This window comes from Bos taurus, chromosome 7, assembly GCF_002263795.3.
Source record: "Bos taurus isolate L1 Dominette 01449 registration number 42190680 breed Hereford chromosome 7, ARS-UCD2.0, whole genome shotgun sequence".
In the NCBI taxonomy this organism is placed as follows: Eukaryota; Metazoa; Chordata; class Mammalia; order Artiodactyla; family Bovidae; genus Bos; species Bos taurus.
The window spans coordinates 90,580,091-90,604,527 of record NC_037334.1 but is presented as its reverse complement, the minus strand read 5'-3'; the positions used below and the strand labels follow the sequence as shown (position 1 = coordinate 90,604,527).

Below are 24,437 nucleotides of genomic sequence, written 5' to 3'. Positions count from 1 at the left end.
AGTGGACAGGTGTTACTTTGGTCTCCTAGCCCTGTTACCATTCTATTGGTAAGAGACTCTTTTCTTCTGGTGGGAATTCCATTGCATGTGGTTTTCGTGAGAGCAACACATCTTTCCACCGTTAGCATCTGCTCATGACTCAGGCATGGCCAGAGGACCTGTCACCCTATGATTGATTTTCAGATAATCAGTGACCTAGGGTGAGGGTAATTTAAGTCTTTCGTAGTGTATTCCCTGCTTTATTCCCTGAAAATCAGGATGTGTTCACCTTACATTCACACATCAAGCACATCATAGGGAAGTGGAAAAAAAAAAACCAGATACCATAAACATTCTGACATGCTAACAAGAAACCCCTAGAATTACAAAAAAAATCCTAGGGAATAAACTTAGAGGACATTTCCCCCTTCATTTTCTATGCTCTGCTCACTCTTGATACTCAACAGTTTAATTTTTTTTTTATCAAGAAGATGTAAATAACACACACATATAAAATTTAAAAATGAATTAAAGTTAAGCTCTTGGGGAAAAAAATGTCTTAGAGTTTAAGGAAAAACAATAAAAATAACAGTTGACATATTTAGAATAACTTTTTTAATATCATTTTTGCATTGACATCTATCACTCTTTAGAAAGTATTTCATATACATTTTCTTAAAATGCTCAAACAGAAGTTTGGAAGTTCAACCCTGAATCTTGAGAAAGTGATCGAGAAATTTCTGATAATATTTCAAGTAATCAGGTTTTCTTTTTAAAATTGTATCCAATAATATACATCAAAAATCAGAATATTATAGAAATATACCTCCATCCGTCAGTTTCAGAGCACCTGAATATAATAAACCGGATAAGCTGACATAATAAACTGGATTAAGCTGACATAATACACTGGATTAAAAAGTGAGGCAGTAATAACCTCTGAGCAAAATATAAAAGCCAAGTGTAAGATACATAATATACTTCTGTGGTCACAGGTGTTGACAAAAGCCAATAAGAAAATACGAAGTTCAGTAAAAAAAAAAAAAAAATGTTAAGTTTTCATGGAATACATTTACTACTATATAGCCATATACCATGCAAATGCCCAAGGTGAAGACATGAGATAGTTAATACATTAAATGAACCTTAATAAACCCTAGAGAAACCATGTTTTCCAGGTGTTTCTTCACAGGTGCTCATTTTAGCTCTGACTCAGCACTGGTACTAAGAATGTGCCAAAGCTCCAGATACCCAGCATCAGTGATACAAAGTCATAGCTTCAGTGGTGCCACAGAGATGGAAGGAAGCTCATTAAACAGGCGTTTGAAATATTTTTAGTTATTGCTTATACTTAGCTTGTTTTCAGTTCCTCAAAGAAAGAAACCATAACAATTCCTTTTATATCTTCTCATGAAATACAGTTCAATGCTCAACCATCCTCCTTTACTACCAAACCTCCACCCTCCATAACAGCTTAATAAACCTTTTCCTTGTGTGTGTTGCCGGAGAGGTTACAATGGCTACCATTTTCATCTCAGGGCATAATTTATGTAATTAACTGCTGAATTACAATCAGGTGTCCAACCTGAATCCCACCAAGTTCTAGACAGTCATGCCTTGACCATCTTCCAACTCACCATAGTTTGCTATTTACATCCTGCCTAGAACCTGCTCCTTACCTTTTACTATTTTTACCTCAAGCTTTTAAGCCAACAAACGTCCTCTCAACAAACGTCCTTGCTGTTTGCCTTTCACAGATAAGAGGGAGCACTGGATACAAACTCCAGCTTTTCACAATTTCAGCTCCATAATAGTTTCTCGGGTACTCCTGTCCTTCCTTCTTTCCTGAGCCTCGGAGAAAGAAACCCGTCTGGGCCTCCCTCGGACAGACCGTGTATCTCTTCTGTTCTCCCTGCCCTGTCCGTGATCTTGCCAAGGCAATGAGTCTTTCCTCTGGTTTTCAGTAGTTCTTTTCACAAGAAAACCAAACTCCCAAATGTCCTTTGCACCAGCCAACCTTCCTTCCTAAGCTATTGCTTTCTCCATTAAACGTCTTGAATAACACAAACAAACAAAAAAACCCTGCTGCTACTGCTGCTGCTGCTAAGTTGCTTCAGTCGTGTCCGACTCTGTGGGACCCCATAGACAGCAGCCCACCAGGCTCCCCCGTCCCTGGGATTCTCCAGGCAAGGACACTGGAGTGGGTTGCCATTTCCTTCTCCAATGCATGAAAGTGAAAAGTGAAAGTGAAGTCGCTCAGTCATGTCCGACTCTTCACAACCCCATGGACTTCAGCCCACCAGGCTCCTCCGTCCATGGGATTTTCCAGGCAAGAGTACTGGAGTGGGGTGCCATTGCCTTCTCCGGGAGAACTAGCTAGTTTCTGCTATTTCTCCAAAGATACCTGATGACTGCCCTTTATACTGAAATTTGGTTGAGGAGGCACTTAGAGGACAGAAGGGAGCCACAACTAAAACCCTGTTCTTTATGTATGAGGTACTGTGTGCTTTACACACATTATGCTATTTAATTCAATCACACTGTAATCTTGAATGTTCTTTATTCTCTTTTCATAGATGAAGAAAGTAGAACTGGGTAAATACCTGTGACTCAGCTGAAGTCAACCAGATAGCAGGCTGTGGAGTTGCAGTCACACTTACTTGAACCAGTGGTTCTCAAACTGCTTTCCAGAGTAGCTGCGTCCGCATTACCCAGAACTTTCAGAAATGCAGATTCTCAGGCCTCACCCTGACCTATGGTATCAGAAATGCTGGGTGTGGGGCCTACCATCTGTGTCTTAATAAGTCCTTTGTTTGCCTCTGCTGACATTCCAGTTCAGGGACCAGGGCACTGGACCACACTGCCCTCTTCTTATCCTATTTCACTTCTCTGCTAACTGGACAGAGTTAGGGGTCTTCTTTTGAAGCTTTCTTTTCTTCCAAAAGTTCCAAACCACTGTATCTTGATTCCCTTTCATTAGCCTGCTTACTAAAACATTGGTTAGTTTTACCAAAGTCTCCCAAATCTCACCAACTCCACTGCATATTCCCCAGGACTTTCTCCTGATGTAATTTCCATGTTGACCAAAGGAGTCAGTGCCCAGCCATGTACCTGAGTGAAGATCTCTAGGAGACGTGGCTCTCTAACACCTGGTGCATGCTAAGTCACTTCAGTCGTGTCTGACTCTGTGTGACCCTATGGACTGCAGCCCGCCAGGCTCCTCTGTCCATGGGATTCTCCAGGCAAGAATACTGGAGTGGGTTGCCATGCCCTCCTCCAGAGAATCTCCCCGATCCAAGGATCGAACTTGGGTCTCTTACGTCTCCTCTGTTGGCAGGTGGGTTCTTTATCATTGGCACCACCTGGGGAGCCCCCAACTCCTACATTTAAGTGTCGAAACCAAATTGCATCAATGTTTATCTCTATAATGTTCTCAAAGCTGTCTGTCGCCTATCTCTATTCTCAGGCTCACTCCCGAACAGTATAGGCTGGAATATGACAACAGCTTTCCTGCCTGGAGCGCTCTGCTTTTCAACACCCTCCTAAACATTTCCAGCTATCCTTCTAAAGAGTAGGTATGAGCATGTCATTCCTATCCCAAATTTTTAAAAATGCCCCAAATTTAAAAAACAAAAAACTCAACTTTGACAGTTTCCCTTTACCTAAAGGCTGAAGTTTATCATCCCATTCTGAGCATGGAAACATGGCAATTAAGACAACCCAGCCTTCTGTCTCCTCTCCCACCACAACTTTTCTAGCTGCATAAACTTTCTTCCTTCCCTACATGTAGGCAAGACTAACCACGTTTCCATTCTGCAGCCTAGTCTAATACTGTACTCTCTGCCTGAAATACCCAACTATGTCTCCTTGTCACTTATGGGACTTCCCTATAGCTCAGATGGTAAAGAATCCGCCTGCAATGCAGAAGACCCAGGTTCAATCCCTGGGTTGGGAACATCCCCTGGAGAAGAAATGGCAACCCACTCCAGTATTCTTGCCTGGAGAATCCCATGGACAGAGGGGCCTCACGGGCTACAGTCCAAGGGGTTGCATAGAGTCGGACATGATTAAGCGCCTGACACACAAAGGTGACACTAACTAGAGTGGGTAAAATGAATGAGATATCTCGAGTATAACATCCAAAGAGGGCAACGTCTACTCAGGACTTGAAAATTGCTGCCATACAAAGACTGCCATTAAAGAAAAGCCAGACATTCAGGTTTTGATGTGAAATTTTAAAATTGAGAAAACATTAAAAAAAATTTTTTTTAAACCCTGTCCTGTGTACCACTGTGTGTTCACCAAACAAAACACATCTGTAGGCTGTCAGTGTAGACTTTGGTATTAGTTCTGTTAGGCCCAGGGATTCAAAGGTGACCAAGACAGGGCCTCTGACCTGAGTGGCTAATCTCTGGGGCTCAGCTCAAACACTAGCCCGGGCAGGAGCAAACAAGTCCTCCACTCTGCTCTCATAACACTGTGTTTACATGGCACCTGCCACAGTATACCCTTACAGCTGATTGTTTGCTTACTCCCTGAATCATCAGACCCTAGAGGAGCAGGGCTGTCATCTTCGTCCTCGTAATGGCAGCACTGGCATCACTGTGCCAGTACTGGGTACTCGATTATAACTCTATTGAGAGATGTCTGTATGTCAACTTGTATCAACCTGATTCCAAATGTTTAAGCTACTTTGTATTTTTCCCCTCCCTAAATTGATATTCTGATCTGATTAGGCACCGCCTTGTTAAATATGATCTCATTAATGAACCTGTCTCAGAAAAAGCAAACTTAAATATGGTTTGAGTCATACTTCAGTTGTGTGTTATAATCCTAATATTTTCTCTACAGAGGTTTTTTTATAAGATGGTGATCCAAACAAGGGCTGTTTAGAGAAATCCTTGATAAATTCAAGAGACTGCTTGAGTCTACAAGCAAATCTTTTTACTTTGGAAAATAAGAAAAAAAAATGAGTTCATTTGTTCCATTTGCTAATTTCAGGGTGCAACTTTTTTTCCATTTAACAAAAGCACAAAAAAGTCAGTTTTAATTTTTGTTAGTTATATAATTCCTAGTTATGCTATCCAAACATGTTCACAAAGCTAACTTAAGCTAGGCATTGCCAGACTTGGAGGATGTCAATCATTTTCAGTGAACCAAAACACCAAGTATCAGACTTAATAGGGAACTGCTTGACCATCATTGTTATTTCACTCTCAGCTGATCTAATTTTTAGACACAAACCCAGTCCAAATATATGCATGTGCCCTAGATAGCTGCCATCTGTAAAGTTTATAAACATCAATCCCGCTGAAAAAGAAACATGTTTTTGTAGTTACTTAGGTGTTGTCAAAATGAAGGAGGGTAAAAAGATTTTATGTCTTTCTATTTGTATAACCAGCAAGTTAGACGGAGAAGGCAATGGCAACCCACTCCAGTGTTCTTTCCTGGAGAATCCCAGGGACGGGGGAGCCTGGTGGGCTGCTGTCTATGGGGTCGCACAGAGTCAGATACAACTGAAGCGACTTAGCAGCAGCAGCCAGTTAGAAGCCCGGCCATATTTAAGGTGTTAAAAAAGTTTAACACAATCTTTACCACTTTGATCTAACACTCTGCATGATGTTTTGTGCATATGAATTCACTTCTGTGTGGATGCTTGATTCCTGGATGTTGAAACTCCACGCCTTGTGTTCACTAGGACACGTGTGTGCTGTAACCCAACCGTGAGGCTTACCTGCAGGCTGTTGAAAATGACGAACAGAACCAACATCCAGAAGAGTCTGTAAGCCATGTGCAGGCCTCCCCAAAGCCATGTCATCGAAATCAGGGCAAAGAGATACAAAACCAGTGGAATTTCTAGACACCATAAAAGAAAAAGAATTTTTGAACTTGAGAATACTCCATAATCATACATATACACAAAATTATTTTTAGCTCCTTCTTGGAGATACCCCCTGTGCCCAAGTACCTGTTTTGCAAGAACAACCTTGGAAATCCCATTCTTAGGGATTCCAGAGAAGAGGAGGGAACATTGCTGAGTCTACATTCCTTCTGCTCTCTCTCTGCCCTCCAAGGCTGGAGAAGGATGAGACCTGTTCCTCTCCTAGACTACCACCTGCTGGCCTGTTCAGGAAGCGCCGGAGACGCACTCACATTTCGATCCCAGGAAAGGCCCGGTATATAAACCTGCTCACAAGCGCTCTCCGTCAGAAAATGGCAGGCAGCAGCGTGCTTCCAAAATTACAGCAGCCTACCTAGTCTAACGTTTTGAAACATTAATGAACTTGTTTGTATGTAATGGAAACATATGTATTCATCTCTTTTTTTCTGACTGAGTGGACACCAAGCTTTATAGCTGTGGTTCAGAGCAAAGATGAAGTGACTGATTCACTACTGTCAAGAGTAAGTTTATTCTACCATTATTTTATCATGAAATTTGTTTTGACAGTTCCCCGAACAGATTTCTTACGAGCCAAAGGACTTCATTACCCTTTCTACTTTATCTCTGATATTTGGGATTTAGAATAATAATCTTAAAAGGGGAGATAATAATATGTAAATGGCAAGCCATATAAGATATGGAAAGTGAATCAGATCTTCTTCTTCTTTAGTCATTAAGTCACGTCCAACTGCTCTGTGACCCCATGGACTACAGCCCACCAGGCTCCTCTGTCCATGGGATTTTCTAGGCAAGAATGCTGGAGTGGGTTGCTACTTCCTTCTCCAGGGGATCTTCCCGACCCAGGAATCGAAACTACACCTCCTGCTTGGCAGGCAGATTCTTTACCACTGATCTTACCTGGGAAGTCTGTCTTGTAGAGCATCCTTAAATTTGAATTTGATATTTTCTCATGATTTAGATTATAAACTTAGCCAGAAATCACAGAAGTGATGCTGGGTTCTTTTTACAGCATTCCATTGGTTTCCACAATAATTCAATTTGTCCCGTTATTTAGGCTGTTCGTTTTGGCCACTTGATTAAGGTAGTGCCAGCACGAGTCCTCCACTATAGAGTTAGTCCTTTTTCCTTTGTAATTAGTACGTATCTTGTATGGCATCACTTAGGAACTAGGTACATATTCTTTCACTTATCAAACATTTGATTTATTCATTTATTTTTATCATATAGATTCATAGATTCTCAATGTAATGGGTTATGGTATACTTTGTTGCTTAATTGCTAAGTCATGTCCGACTTTTGAGACTCCTTGGATTGTAGCCCTTATACTACTACCTGTTTATTTTGATGTTCAAATTGTCCTAAGTCTGATTCATGGGAGCCCCTTCAAGATGGTTTCTGTGACTTCTGTCAGGTCATCGTTCTGGGAGCATTTCCTTGCTTCTGACCCAACAAGGCATTTCAAGTTCATCTCATACTTCCCCTGCCACAGTCCTGGTTCCTTTTAGTAGAAGGGTGTTTAGAAACCAAGGTCCGGGGCTGCATATAGTCTTTGGTGTTGGATTGCTGCTGTTCCTAAGTCCTCTCAGAGCTAGAGCATACATGTCTGTGCGTGTGCATGCACGCGCGTGTACACACACACACATCCCTATATCTATATCTATCTCTGTATAATGAAAAACATCCTTTTATACCAATACTTTCAATTCCAATCCAGTGCCACAAGGTTAACTGTAATTTTCTCTTTCTCTGTATTTTAATTTCCTTCTCTGTTGGTAAGCAATGTACTTCTCTTTATTCCTAAAATATTTACCTATTTGATCAGCTCGAGTTGATTGCAACCAATCTCCCACTGCTGTCATCCGTCCCTGGCACAGATGGCCCCCCCAAACCCACTCAGGGTCTCATGAGCCTTGTGAGTACACCCCACTGTTCACATGGATGCCCCCTCACGATGATGGGGCTGGGACCCTCCACCCTGGGCACCTTCCAGTGGGTACATACCTTGCTCTGTACAGACTAATGGCATTAGGACAGAATAGTTCCAGAAGAGAGAAGAAAAAGCAGGGAAGAAGGAACATGAGCATTTCTTTTTTTTTTTTTTTTTTGAGGAGACCATGATGACATCTTGTGAGATATTCTTTTCACGGAAAAAATGTCAATTGTCTATTACCACTACACAGAGCAAATAATAATATAATGCAACATAATTTACAGATGAATAGTCCTTTTGTCATTAATGCCTTACCATAGGACAGGAGTGAATATATTAAGGTTTATTTAGCCTTTTTTTAAAAAAATTTATTTTTGCTTAATGAAGTCATACAATTTGATAAAGCCCAGAAGACTCATTTGTGCTTCTGACAAGATACCCTAATATTTAGGAAACTGCCTAAGCTGTCCTTATTAAAGTTTTCAAAGGTTAGGTATTAGTCTGGCAATTGCCTGCTTTGCTCTCACTGTGCAACTACAAGATTCTATTTCTGGCTCGGTGCGCAGTACAAAAGGACGTGCATATTTTGCATGAACAGCGACAAACCAAATTGTCAAAATCTGGCCTGCATGTTTGTGTGAGCGCCGAGAGCCAGACGAGCGCTGTGTGCTGATAAAGCTCATTGCACAAGCCAAAAGAGCATACCAGGGCTGGCGAGAAACACCCAGAGCTCATGTTTTTCTGGAACTCTGCAGAAAAGTGTGGTAGCTTGGCACTCCAGATCAGAAACCGCACGGAAAGAAAGCCAGTCGTAAATAACTCAGCATACTGAACAGAAGACCCTTGCCTGCTTTTCTGGCAGTGCAACAATGACTCAGACCTGATTTCAGATGGAAGAAACATATCCAGAGGGAAATCTGGATTCTGTGGGCCTGAAGGTTATAAAACTCTGAAAAGTTTCTTTAAGAAATAAAAATTTCCAAAGCATAGTTAGATAGAAGATCTTGGAAGGGGCCAATGAAAGTTGAGGCCCTAAAATGTATGCTTCATCGGCTTTATGGTTAACCTAAAGGAGGTACCTTTCACCTTTCTGGGGTCAAGAGGAGTGTGTTGTGTTAGTTGCTCAGCTGTGTCTGACTCTTTGTGATCCCATGGACCACAGCCCACCAGGCTCCTCTGTCCATGGGATTCTCCACGCAAGAATACTGGAGTGGATTGCCATTTCCTTCTCCAGGGGTCTTCCTGACCCGGGAATTGAACCTGTGTCTCCTGCATTAGTAAGAGGGTTCTTTACCACACGCGCCACCTGGGAAGCCCATGGGGTCAGGAGTAACAGTGATCAAAAGAAGGGGTGTGAGAGTGGGAGACGGTAATGAAAGTGGGGGGACACGCTTCTTTCTGTTCAAAAGCTCCTATGAAATCCACTGGGCAAACTGAAAATGAATGCTCTTTTAATGAACAGCGTTTAGTTACATATTTCCTAAGCTGATACTTCACATTTGGTGAAAGGCTAGTAACTTTTCTGTTGGCTGTGTAAGCCGTGCTTACTGATGTAGCCATTTATAAGAGGCAATGTTAACAAGTTACATTTAGGAGTGAATTCCTTAACAGAAAACAGAATCATTCCAATGTTCTCAATAAAAGGAAACCCTTAAAACACAGTTCGGGGCCCATGGAATAATGGTATCTGGATTAAGACTGTTTAGACTCCCCTGGTGATCCAGAGGCTAAGACTCCACGCTTCCAATGCAGGGGGCGAGGTTCGATCCCTGGTCAGGGATCTAGCTTCCATATGCTGCAACTAAGAGATCATGCCACAACTGAAGATCCTGCGTGCTGCAATTAAAGATCCTACAAGCTGCAGCGAAGACAGAAGATCCCCCATGGCACAACCGAGACCTGGCACAGCCAATAATAAACAAAGAAACAAACGTTTTTCTGTAAAAAGACAGTGCTACCCAGAATATATAAACACCCTTACAACTCAACAGAAACCAAAAAACCCAATTCCAAAATGGGCAATGGATTTAAAGAGATGTTTCTCCCGAAAGATAAACAAATGGCCACTGAGCACAGGCAAAGATGATCAACATCACTAGTCACTAAGGAAAAGCAAATTAAACCCACAATAAGGTACGATGAATACCCACCAAGATGGCTCTTGTCGATATTATGAACACTACAAGTGTTGGCAAGGATGTGGAGCCATTAGAACCCTGGTGCCTTGGTGGTAAGACTGAAATATGGTGCAGCTGCTGTGGAAAATGGTTTGGTGGTACTTCAAAATGTTAAAAATACAATTACTATATAGTCTAGAAATTTCACTCCGAGGTATATGCTCAAAATAACTGAAAACAAGGACTCAGAGATTTGTACATCAGTATTCATGGCAGCACCATTCATACTATCCTAAAGGTGGAGACAACCCAAAAGTCCCTCAACAGGTGAACAGAAAAACAAAACGTGATATGTACATGCAATGAAATATTGCTCAGCCTTAAAAAGGGGTGAAATTCTGACGTATGCTACAACGTGAATGAGCCATGAAAACATGTTAAGTAAAATGAGTCAGACACAAAAGTACAAATACTGTAAGATTCCACGTACACGAAGCGCCTAGAACAGGCAAATTCAGAGACAAAGCATAGAATAGAGGTTACCGGGAGCTGGGGTGGGGTGGGGGTGAGGGGATGAGGGTGTTATTGCTTAATGGGTACAGAGTTTATGTTTGGGATGATGAAAAGTTCTGAAAATAGACGGTGGTAATGGTTGCACAGCACTGTGAATGCACTTATTGCTGCTGAACTGTACACTTAGAATGGTGAATTTTAAGTTATGCATATTTTACTACTATTTTTTTAAAGCTATACTATTAATAAAAAAAGACAAGCTTGTGTCAAGATAAAGTTCCACAATGAGGGAGAAAAAAAACAAATCCTTGAAATACTTACATTAGCAAGAATCACTAATGTGAAAAACAAAGCCATCTGAAAAGATTTTAGTGAAAGAAGTTACTGGTGGAAAGTAAAAAAACAAACAGAAAAATTCAGCCAGTGCATTTGTCATTTAGTATTACTATCATTAGAAAAGTCTACTTATGGGAGTTAGTAGCTTCCACTGAGAATACACAAAATCTCTTTATTTTTTAGTGTAAAATATGACTTCAATGAATTTCATTGCCATTTTTAAAGAAAGTATGGTGCTGAATTATCTCTTTTCTCTGTAATTGCAGCCTTGGCTTTATTGCTATGCACCAGTGGCCATTATGGCTTTATTATGGAAATCACACCTCATTTACATGAAGCTGAAAATTTATTCTGTGTTTACAATCTTCTAAAGTACTTGCTTTAATTTTACCTCACTGACCTTCTGAGTCTAACAATTTGGATGTGCTACTAAAACAAACTCATCAATGTAAAACAAGTAAGACAACTGTGAAATAATGTGGATTTAAGATATTTATGGGTCTATTTCTAACAATAAGCACGCATCATTTTTAAATTAGAAAAAGAGGTAATTGAAAAGAAGGCATCAAAAGGTCTTATTTCTAAAATACGGGCCTTTATTCTGAAATGAACAGATACTTGAAGGCCAAGACATTTCATTGATCTGATCCATTCCCTGGTGAGAAAATATTAAATGTGCTCTTGAGTTTTCTTAACAAGGGTTAAGACACAATGTACTGTCACCCACCAGTGTTTTTAGCAAATAAACCTAATGTCATAGAAGATAACAGGGCACATTCTTCACAAAGCTGGCAAGTCAGCATTAGGATACTGTGGGTGGAACAGACAACAACAGACTTACAGATCGGATTTGTAAACTGTTCAAAGAAACGTTCCCTACTTCATTTGGGTAGTTTGTATTCCTAATCTTTGGTCACTTAGTCCTATACTTGGTTCTATTTTAGAATTTCCTTCGTACTTCAACACATTCCCAGAAGAGCTCTTGAGAACCCACCTGGACAACAGGGAATCTACTCTAAGCCCCCTGGCCATAGTCCCCAGACACAGCGGCACAGGTTTGTTGCAGCAGGCTAGACTCTGTGTATGTCAACTCAGTGACGTGCCCGGTTCTTCACTTTAGCCATCCTGACCAAATTCATCATCTCCAGTGAAATATGAAGATCACACAGATTGGAGGGCTGCTTTTACTGTGCACACTCACATGCAAACTATCACTCAAAAGCTCCTGATGAACCTTTATTGAAAATGAACCTCTCCATGTCTTCTATTCCCCTGTCCCCTTTGATATTTCCTAGTCTCTCCTACCCTATTCTAGTCCATTCCAATCCATCCCATCCCATCCCATCCCACTTCACTCTAAAATACTGCAAGGAGACTCACCAGTGTATTGTGACCCACAACGTGTAAATCTTTGCTCTAAAAGATAGTTCAAGAAGCCAGTAGGCTATCTTAGACATCAAGCAGGCACAGTAGACATAATTATCATGGGACGCCTACTGCTATCATGTTCTGATATGCATTTACCCTGACCTTTTCTGGGATGTGAAGGAGGCAAGCCTAATTTGGAGGGACCTGCACAGGTAATATATTGACTCTGCAGGCAGAAAGTCAATACTGGCCTATAGCATATTTCCCAGGTATAAGAGAAATGTGAGAAAATTCTCAAAGGAGTCTCAAGTTTGCTGGGAACCTAAACAGCGGTACTTTGTCAAATGGGTGACTTTGGGCTCTCCTGGACGTTAGAAGACAGTTGACTGTCAGGCCTACTTTGAAGGTGATTTATTGGGATTGAAAAAAAATGGTACAAGCCTAGAATTATGGTCTCGCCTTGCAAAAGCTATATATAATTTTCAATTTGCAGGCTATAATTTTGAATCTAAGGAGAATAATCAAGTTAGATGAGACATACCCACATGGACCTTGCATGCACTGTTATTAGAGTAATTCCATTTGAACCATGTACTTCAAAGTTGCCAGATAATATTCTACTCGGGGGGTGGGGGGCAGTTGTCAAATAGGTCTGTGATTCTTAAGGAAAAGGTGAAATGAACTGTTTTTTTTCCTTGTGAGAAAAATGTCTTGCAACTATGGGAAGGAGAAATATCATTTGGTTTCACAGTCAACATAGCAACATTCTACACACTTCATAAATGTTTCATAAAATGACATTATGACCAACGTTTTTAGAAGATCAGAGTTCTAAAACAAACATGATGTCAGCCAACCAACAATCGAAGACTGGCTTAACCTACTTTTCTAACTACATTACCAGTTACTTAGCCGTGAAGGAGTTCAAAACAGTCATCTCCAGGCATGCTCAGGCACCTAAGAGCAATTTCCAACACACTTGGCTTTCATAATACAATGAAAATGTACAATGCATCTTTCAACCTCTACATTTATATTTTAAATCTTACTAGATGGTCTCATAATTTGAGGAATTAGGTTACTGTGTATTTGGCCATGACTAGTGAAAAAGTTGGCTTAAAGCTCAACATTCAGAAAACTAAGATCATGGCATCTGGTCCCATCACTTCATGGGAAATAGATGGGTAAACAGTGGACACAGTGTCAGATTGTATTTTGGGGGGCTCCAAAATCACTGTACATGGTGATTGCAGCCATGAAATTAAAAGACGCTTACTCCCTGGAAGGAAAGTTATGACCAACCTAGATAGCATATTCAAAAGCAGAGACATTACTTTGTCAACAAAGGTCTGTCTAGTCAAGGCTATGGTTTTTCCAGTGGTTACGTATGGATGTGAGAGTTGGACTGTAAAGAAAGCTGAGAACCGAAGAATTGATGCTTTTGAGTTGCGGTGTTGGAGAAGACTCTTGAGAGTCCCTTGGACTGCAAGGAGATCCAACCAGTCCATTCTAAAGGAGATCAGTCCTAAGTGTTCATTGGAAGGACTGATGCTAAAGCTGAAACTCCAATACTTTGGCCACCTCATGTGAAGAGTTGACTCATTGGAAAAGACTCTGACGCTGGGAGGGATTGGGGGCAGGAGGAGAAGGGGACGACAGAGGATGAGATGGTTGGATGGCATCACCGACTTGATGGACATGAGTTTGAGTGAACTCTGGGAGTTGGTGACGGACAGGGAGGCCTAGGTGCTGCGATTTATGGGGTCGCAGAGAGTCGGACACGACTGAGCGACTGATCTGAACTGAGGCAGTTATGTTTAAAGATAATTTGATAGTACATCACAGGGCCATCATTACAATTTAATAGGCTCTAATTCAACACTGAAGTCTTGAGTCAATTCTGACACAATGTCTCAGAAAAATTAACACTAAAAATCAGTCTATGTGTTCAAGAAAATATTTTTACAGTGTGTTAAATATGTCAGTTCCCAGAACTGTTTCCTAGTAGAGACCCTTGATCTGAATAAATGCCAGCTGATCTCAATGCTTATATTTCCTTTCTTTAATTTGGGTCTCTAGCCCTCACACTACAAAACTGTAACATTGAGTAAAATGTTTATTCTATTTCCTTTGCCACGTCACTATTCTAAAAAGTCCACTTGAATGAAATCTTTTGGTTCCTGTCAGTGTGATTCACAGCATCTCTTCTTCCAAAAGATATTCTGGTATCAGATTATCAGGGCATAGTCTGATCTTAAAAATATAGCTATGTATTTCTCAAAAGCTTTGGGGATATTATTTACTGTCTGTTGTTAAATAACTATACCTGTAAATATAGAAAACTAATACCAAACCCACAAAGAGAGCTGTTTTCAAGAATATATGATAACAGCCCATAAAGTGGTGTAATACCTGTGTTATATAAAGGCTTATCATTGTCTATTTAAACAATGGCACAGTACCCACAGGTGTGCCAGGAATGTCTATGCAGATGAAAATGAACTAATATTGTATTGCTCATTCATACTAACAACCTTGGATCAAGCCCTTACAGGAAAAAGAAAGAGAAACCATTGTGCTTAGAAAGAAAGGCAATCTGCTGGGTGAATGGCCATGTGTATGATCTAGAGAGAAGGAGGCTGCCCCCCCAAAACCATCTACATTGACAGTATTTATATGTTGGTGGCCAAAGTAATCTTACCAATGTGACTTGGATCTAATGACAAACTTTAAAATTTTTTTTCTGTATTTGTCAATGTTATGCTGCTACTGCTGCTAAGTTGCTTCTGTCGTGTCCGACTCTGTGCGACCCCATAGACGGCAACCCACCATGCTCCCCCATCCTTGGGATTTTCCAGGCAAGAATACTGGAGTGGGGTGCCATTGTAGATCTAAAAATGTGTAAGATTTTAATTTTAACTCTTTCTCCTCTTTCACGTGGAAATTAACATTGTTAATGGTTAGACGGTTTCAGCTATTACTATTTCAGGTGTCAGCTATTAGTAGTAAATAGAAGGTAGATATTAGAGCTTATTTTCATCTCAGGCTAACAACTATGTTTCCACTTTTTTCTTCCCTTTTTCTTTCCTTCTTTCCTCCCTCTCTCCTTCCCTTCCTTCCTTTCCAAGCCTCCGACATGGAGCTACTCACTTATTATTATTCATAGTAGTAGTATTACTGTTACTATTCAATTCCATCTTTAATAGGTTAGACAGATCCTTCTACATTTTTCATTTGTTTCTCTCTTTTTTTTTCAAATCAAGTGAAGTTTATTGTGTTACAAAGTCTGTGAGCCACATTTGAAAAAAAAAACTTTTTCATGGTAGCATATAACCATAGATTGTGTTTACTTGCAAAGACTCTGGCATTAGCGGGGAGAATGCTGGAGAAAGGAAAATCACCCTACTTCTTCGAAATCATCTAATTAAATGTGTAAGTATCAACAATTGCTCATTTCAGTTACTTGTTGATTTACAACCACATCGATTTACACTGTCTTATGAAACTGTACAATAGAGCTTCAAATTGTTCAACATTTTTAGTGTTTCCTATGACCCAATTTCTACTTCTTTCTTGAAGCTGATGCATTCTAATTATAAATCATATCATTTTGCTTTCCTGAAGGTAATTTATACTAAATTTTATAATTTCCTTCTGTCAAATTCAATTAAAAGAAAAGATATGTTTTGAACAAGGGCCCTGAGCCAAATAAAATTTTTTTAAAAAGCATGTACTGAAGTTGACTGAATGGGATTTATTCTAAAAGAGGCAGAATAGTAGAGAGGTTATGAGCATGGACTCTGGGGCCAGATTACTTGAGGTCCATTTACTAGCTGTGTGACCTTGGTGAGTTACTTGACTGCTCTGATGCACAATTTCCTCATCTGTACAAGAAAGATAACATCAGTACCTCCTAAATATGCTTTATTAAATCCAGCGAGGATTTAATGATTGAAATGCAAAATACTTAGAACAGTTTTATATAAACTTTGGCGATTGCTTATTATTCAAAAAATATAGATATAAATATACATATATATTTAAGATTCAAAAGTGTATTAGATAAAATGTGACAGGTAAAAGGATGAATTACATATGGATCTTCTTTCAAATGTGTGTGTGTGTGTGTATATATATATATATATATATATATATATATATATATATATATAGGCTTCCCTGGTGGCTCAGATGGTAAGGAATCCACCTGCAATGCAGGAGACCTGGGTTCAACCCCTGGGTTGGGAAGATATATTGGAGAAGCAAATAGCTACCCACTCCAGTATTCTTGTCTGGAGAACTCCATGGTTGGGGGGAATACACACACACACACATACACACACACACACACACACACACACTATAATAAAAGGTAGAAGATAAATATTAGAAGAAAGGGATCAAGTTACATAAAAATTCAGGGAAAGCAGCAGTTACTTCCCATAGATGGTATCAGAAAGGTTTTTGTGAGGAAGAAGGAATTTCACCTGGAATTTAAAGATGAGCTATGTCTGAACATGTGGATTTTGAGCTTAAGGTAGGAAAGAAAGGCAAAAAGGCAAGTGCAGAAATTAGTGTAAAATACCCTTCTGACTTGCATGACAGGTCCGGGAAGGGTACTAGTGAGAAGAATGAGGTCATGAGGGGATTGTTCGGACCAGGTTAAGCAACAGAAAGATTTTACAGGAAATGGAGAGGCATTTAAGATTTCTGAGAAGACGAGTGCCCAATCAGAAGAGAAATTTCCTTAATCTCACGGGAAAGTAAACAGATTGGTAGACAGAAAGCTGGAGGCAGGGATACCAGCCAGGAAATCACGGCAGTGGTCCAAGTGAGACATGATGAAGACCTGGGGCAAGAACATGGTGAAGGAGTGACTCCCACGATAGAAACAAGGAGATGGACACAAAGATATGGTAAAGAATCTAAAGGTGAAGTACCCCCAAATCAGAAAACAAGGAGGAACTTTAAAAATCATACAGCTATTGGGACTTCATCCCTGGAGACTCCAATACATTGAGGCTGTAAAGAGACTCATTAAACCATAATTAGTGAAAGAGCGATTTTGATGATCAGTTTGGACAACTACTGACCTGAAAGTCTACAGCTATCAAGTAAAACAAAAATTATACTGGCTTCAAAATTAGGAAAATGAGAAAAGGATTAAGAGGAAGAATAGAAGGAACAGGGAGAAACAATAACAGAGATCAGAGAAACTGGGGCAGGCAAGTCGTGGACAAGTTTTGTACTTCTGAGAACAATCTATTATTCCCGGGAAGAGGACAGAAAAGAAGGTGAGAAAACAAGTTGAGCTCAAGTGGATAGATTTGAAAATTACCACTGTGATGTGAAAAAGGCAGAGGCAATCCCTGAAAAACACATCTATTCCAGAGTTATGAGTCACATGAAAAATGAGTCATGGCCTGGGATTTACAGGAAAATAAAAAAGAAGAGTATTATGAAAACCAAGGGAGGGAGACTATTCAAGGAAGGGAAGTTACCAGTACAACTTATGCAGAAGAGTTTTTAAGGACAAGAACATGAGAGGTCAGCAGACTTGGTGCTCAACATTATGGGTGATGAATCAAAGAGAACAGCAAGGCTTAGCAGAGAACAGAAGGTGATGAGTACAGAGAGTTTGCATGGACTCCTCTTCAAGAAGTCAGCTGGTGAAGAAGAGAGGCAGGGAGGTAACTTGATAAAGCAGCAGGATAATGAGCATGTTCTTTTAAGCACGAACAGTGACGCAGGTTTTTAGATGGAGGGGAAAGACATAGAATAGGGAGGTATTTAAGATGCAAGGCAACTGTGGAAAATTTAATGAAAACAAGTTCCCAAAGAAGAAAATTGCATGGCAATTGTTTTGCATGGCAATAATTCATTCTTTGGTAAGAATGAATTATTTACTTCCTTACCTAAATGGGAGGAAAAGTGGCAAAGAAGGGAGAAAAACAGAAAGCAGTGTTCAGATAAAGTAAGTAAGAGAACATCAGGTTGTTTTCCTATCTTATATAGAGAGTGAGAATAGAAGGTGTTAAGCACAAGACTTATGGGCAATCTGTTTCCTAAAGATTACCTAAGAATCAAGTAAAGATAATCCAAAGGCTCACTGAGAAGCAGAGATGGCTCAGTTAAGGTTACTCAGAATAAATCAGTATCTATTGCAGAGTAGCACTAATTGGATGGGAGAAAGAGAAGTATGTGACATAGACTAGAATGGTGAATGCTGAAATTGCTTAAGAAGAGAGTCATGTTGGTGAGGACATCAAGGGAGCTATTGAAAATATCCTAAAGGGAGGTTGCAGTGAAGATAAAGACCAGTAGGAGTGAGAAACGAGAGGCGGGCAGAGGGAGATGTGAAGAGGGAGAAGGGGACCCAGGAAGGGAGGCCAGCTTGAGAAATGGTAATCACAGTAATATGAATAGGTCGAGGATGATGCAAGCAAAAGAACACAAAATTAAAAATAGGAAAAATCATTAAACAGGGACATAATGACTTTGAAGTTCAAGATGGACCACAAATACTTTTGATATCCTACTAGTTGGAAGGAGTAGCCTCTTGCAACTGGGTGTAGGAAAGTAATTTGTTTATGAGAGTGCCATTTTGGTTATGATCAGACAAGTCAAAGAGTAATTTTATAAAAGGTTCAGATCAAGTTTGTTACTGCCTTCCGGCCCAATGAAATTCAAACTTTACCTTTGATATGGTGAAGAAAACAACTTTTATAAAAATGTCCTTTTTCTCCATTCAACGTTTTGAGTTTTATAATGCATTAACTATTAAATATAGTGCTGTGATCATAGATATTGTGCCAGCTATACACTTCTAAAGAAATTTATGATACAACTGTAAATTCCCAAGATTGCTTGTCCCCACTCCCTATTTTCCTAGTCCCAACAACTCTATTTTCCTTTATTTCTGGATGTCCTCTTTAATACTGTACCAGTTGATTAAAGTGTGATCAAGCAACTGTTTAGTGACTATGTATTTTTTAAAGAATTGCACAGACACTGAATCATAAATTGAAAGTAGCCCAAGAATACTGGAGCGGGTAGCCTATCCTGTCTCCAGAGGATCTTCCCAATCTAGGAATTGAACCGGGGTCTCCTGCCTTGCAGGTGGATTCTTTACCAACTGAGCTATCAGGGAAGCCCTCTCTAAGTAACAAGACTGGCAAAAATGAATAAATGAAAAAAGTTTCAAATAATGAATGGAATTCACATGTTAGATGTAGATTAATAAATGTAATTTACACCTTACTTGGAGTTTCCCTGATTAGAGAGAACCATGGAATATCACAAGGTTTCCATGTTGATACCAACTGAGGTGCCTCACAGACTAGGTTAGAGGGGAATAGTGTTTTCAATGGCATAGATTTTCTAAGATAAAATAGCCTTAAAAAATTCATTTTTTTTACTCTTCAGTAGAGTTTTAACATATTCTTTGGCAATAGTCTGAATACAAATTTGAGAGAGATATTTTAAAAAATCAGAAATTGTATGTTCATCAACCAAAAGTTGAATGAAAGATTTCAGTCACCCATTAAAGAAATGAATGTGCTCTTAGATCAAAGCAATAAACATGAGTAACTGTTTCATGTAGCTTTCAAAAGAGTAGAAAGTAATGCTTCACTGGTAATTTTCCCAAGATAACTAAAGAAGGATTTGAGGCGGGGGGAAGTCCTTTGAAAGAGTGGAGTATGCCAGGAAAATTAAAATGCAAACTTTTAATTAACTTGGAAAAAAACTGCCAAGGAAATATATGGAAAAACTCGGCCTATATATAAAAATTACAAACAATTGGGAAAGTTTCACGGACCCTCTGGGTCAAGCTGAGGCATGGCAATGGTATGCCTATGTCAATAACAGATGAAGGGCAGAGAATGTGCAAGGCTTATGAGCAGCAATGCCACTGTGATGCTCCTAGATAAGGGCTTTAAACGTGGACCATGATCATATCTTCCACTGACATTCTGCTGAAGCCTATGCATGATGGGTATCAAGAAATTATTTTCAACTGCATTCCTTCTCCTGCCCAATCACCATGAATGATGAACTCAGCAAGTGAGACTGAATCCAGTTCCACTATTTGAGTCCAGACTTGGCAGACATTATGTCCTTTTTAGACAATAGCACTAATTCAAAATGGCTGTGCCTATGGAGACTTTATGCATGAAAGCAGAATTTTCCTTTTATCCTACAGTCTCAGGACTGCTATTGAATGAATGAATGATGCCATCAATTTAACCTTTTAAAGGTTCCATGTGGAAAGGGGACAGACAAGAACCAAGAAATATCAGTCTTAAGAGAGCTGTGAGATGATGATATAAGCTACGTGCTATGAACTGAATTAAGTCTCTGTAAAATTCATTTGTTGAAACCCCAACCCTCAATATGATGGTATTTGGAAATAGGGACATAAAGAGTTAATTAAGTCATGAGAGTAGAGTCCTCACAATGGGATTCGTGCCCTTACAAGGAGAGACATGAGCGAACTCTTTCCCTTTCTCTTTCCTTCTTTCCCCCAAGCAAGAACATAGCAAGAGAATGGTCATCTGCAGGCCAGGAAGAGGGCTCTAGTTAGGAACCAAATTGGCCAGCACCCAGACTGTGGGACTTCTCAACCTCTGTAACTGTGAAGTATAAATAGCTACTGTTTAAACCACCCAGTCTATGGCATTTTGTTATGACAACTCGAGTCAATTAATATACACCAGGCATAAAGATGAAGAAAGGAAGAGAGGCACATATTTGAAAGATATATAGGAATGATCCAGGACAAAATATTCTGCACCAGTTACATACTGAAAGAGCTGTTATGCTGATAAAAATACCAATGCATACTGCATGCTTACTATGTTACAGAGTATACTAAAGACTTAATATGAATTAACATCTAATGCTTGAAACAGCTCTATAAAGTTAAATATTATTATTATGCCTGCACTATATATGTGAATAGTGAGGAAAACTAGGCACATTTCAGTACCTTAAAGAGACAAGGCAGTCTTTCTTGGAAATTAGAAGATGAAGAAACAATTTGCTAGCCTGAATCACTTCAAATTCTTTCTGGGGCATGGAGCCTAACAATTCCTTTTATGGAATCAGAGCTCTCTACGTCTAATTTAACATTTACGTGTCATTTTTCTCCATGAAAGATTTGACGACAAAATGGCGAACGGTGAAGCACTGGGGAAGAGAGCTCTGGAGACTTTAGGAGTCACTTGTGGTTCTAACCCCAACTGCACAATTCAACAGCTTTGCAAATCTGGACACCTCTCTAAGCCTCGCATTTCTTTCATTTTCTTGTCTCACTATAGGACTAGATATACGTGCTTCACAGGATTCTTGTGAAAACTGAGATAATATACACAAAATGCTTAGCACAGGGTGCTGGTATATCAGCAATTAGTAGCTGTTACGATGATCATGATGATACCACCAGGGCTAAAGTCCACCCATAGCTGCCACTTACATGCAGTCCAGCCTTTTATTCTCTCCCAATCCTACTACATCCATGCTCTCCCACTGTCCACCTTGAAAATAAACTGAAGCTTTAGTACTGAAATAGCCTAAACAGAGAACCACCCTTGTCCTCATCAGTTTTAAACAGAGACTAGGTAAAAGGCAGTCCCTGAGGTATAAACATTTGGGAAACTTGAGTTTTGGAAAGACCCAGCTCTGCCACAAATTACTAGTCCCTTTTCTTCTTTGGTTACATGTGGAAATCAGGAGTTCAAACAGAAATGTAAGCTTTCTCGCGACTCTTTGATTTTATTTTTTACTTTTTATCTCAATGTTCTAAGTCTTAGGAAACTAATTCCTGATGTTAAAGTTCTAGGAGATTTTAATAAGCAATATCAAGTCCCCAGTCAATAACAATAATGAAAAAAAAAACAAAAACCAATACACATTGAACAACTACATATCGTCTTTCAGGTTCAAAGATTCTGATTGGAATCTTTGAAGACTGAGGTCACAGATATAAATCTAAGCAGGGGATGAGCATCCAAAATGTTTCTTTAAATATTTTGGATTTCCCCCAGCATTACTGATAAAATGTAGGGAGACTAAACTGTGCTCACAAAGATTTTTTTTAAAGCTCAACTGGAAGAGATTGTTAATTGTGCAGCGAGGAGTTCTGGGGTTTTCCTTTGGTCCCTAGGTATTGTTTTTTATTTTCTTTTCAGCAATGGAACTGGGAGTAGACTGCAAACAAGCAGTTTTCTGCCAAGGACATGTGAAACCTGTAATATTGGTCATTCTGGATTTGATTTAAGTATGTACTATTACTAGGTAAGATTACTTTTACTTTGCTTCACTGGAAACCTCAATTTTGGTTTAGGAAAAAAAGCATATTGTGTTTTTCATTTGTATTTATAAACCATGTAAAACTTAAAATGACAATGATATACTCAGAATTTTGCAATATGTGTTTGAAACGACAAGCAATAAAAATTAAAATAAAACAATGCAATAAAATAAAAATGACAATAAAATTTAAAATGACAATGACATACTTAGAATTCTGATGTGCCAAAAATCAGGACGCCAGAACCACAGTGTTTCAGCTATTGATTGCTACATAAGAAACTTGGTGGCTTAAAATATTTTACAATCTAGGCTGGGCAGTTTTCTGTTCTGTGTGGTGTCTACTTGGGCTGGATCCGACAAGAAGGCTTCTTCACTCCTATGTCTGGAATCAGAGCTGGGATGCTTGAAACAACAGCGGGCTGACGTGTTAGTTGCTCAGTCATGTCAGATTCTTTGTGACCCCATGGACTGTATCCCGCAGGCGCCTCTGTCCATGGGGATTCTCCAGGCAAGAATACTGGAGTGGGTTGCCATGCTCTTCTCCAGGGGATCTTCCCCACCTAGGGATCGAACCCAGGTCTCCCACGTTGCAGGTGGATTCTTTACTGTTTGAGCTACCTGGGAAGCCTGGAGGCGGGTTATATATGCCTATTCATGTGGTCACTCCACACAATTAGCTTGGAGATGCTAATATCATGGTCGTCTCAGAGTAATCAGACTTCTTATATTGTGGCTGGCTTCCAAAAGAATGGAAACTGAAACTGCCTGTCCTCCTAAACGCTTGACCCATTATGGGGCAGTATCACTTCCATCAGATTATCTTGGTCTAAGCAAGTCTGAGACCCAGGTTTGATCCCCGGGCTTGAGAAGATCCCCGGAGAAGAAAATGGCAACCCACTCCAATATTCTTGCCTGGAGAATTCCACGGACAGAAGAGCCTGGTGGGCTATAGCCCAAGGGGTTGCAAAGAGTCAGGCACAACTTATCAGCTGACACTTTCACTTCCTAAGCAAGTCCAAAAAGTTAAAGGGAGGGGAAACAGACTCTACCGCTTTATGTGGGGAGTAGGACACACATCAAGGGAGGGAAGTAACTGATGGTGGCCATCTTTGGAGAACATGGCACAGTGCATATTGCATTTACTAAGAGCTATTTGGTTCCAAATAGGAAAAGGAGTACGTCAAGGCTGTATATTGTCACCCTGCTTATTTAACTTATATGCAGAGTACATCATGAGAAATGCTGAGCTGGATGAAGCACAAGCTGGAATCAAGATTGCCAGGAGAAATATCAATAACCTCAGATATGCAGATGACACCACCCTTACGGGAGAAAGTGAAGAACTAAAGAGCCTCTCAATGAAAGTGAAAAGAGGAGAGTGAAAATGTTGGCCTAAAGCTCAACATTCAGAAAACTAAGATCATGGCATCCGGTCCCATCACTTCATGGCAAATAGATGGGGAAACAGTGGCTGATTTTATTTTCTGGGGCTCCCAAATCACTGCAGATGGTGATTGAAGCCACGAAATTAAAAGATGCTTACTCCTTGGAAGGAAAGTTATGACCAACCTAGATAGCATATTAAAAAGCAGAGACATTACTTTGCCAATAAAGGTCCATCTAGTCAAGGCTATGGTTTTTCAAGTAGTCATGTATGGATGTGAGAGTTGGACTATAAAGAAAGCTGAGCACTGAAAAATTGATGCTTTTGAACTGTGGTGTTGGAGAAGACTCTTGAGAGTCTCTTGGACTGCAAGGAGATCCAACCAGTCCATCCTAAAGGAGATCAGTCCTGAGTGTTCCTTGGAGGGACTGATGTTGAAGCTGAATCTCCAATACTTTAGCCACCTGATGCAAAGATCTGACTCATTTGAAAAGACCCTGATGACAGAGGATGAGATGGTTGGATGGCATCACCGACTCAATGGACATGAGTTTGGGTAAGCTCCGGGAGTTGGTGATGGACAGGGAAGCCTGG

The 24,437-nt window shown here is 39.9% G+C and overlaps 1 protein-coding gene across 1 annotated transcript in view; it reads right to left on the bottom strand.

Moving 5' to 3' along the window:
* Positions 1-24,437, bottom strand: part of ADGRV1 (adhesion G protein-coupled receptor V1) — a 541,233-nt gene that overhangs the window by 63,602 nt on the left and 453,194 nt on the right. Inside the window, exon 87 of the mRNA XM_010807603.4 lies at positions 5,714-5,835. Coding sequence (XP_010805905.2) covers positions 5,714-5,835 — 122 coding nt within the window. The remainder of the gene's footprint in view (positions 1-5,713; positions 5,836-24,437) is intronic.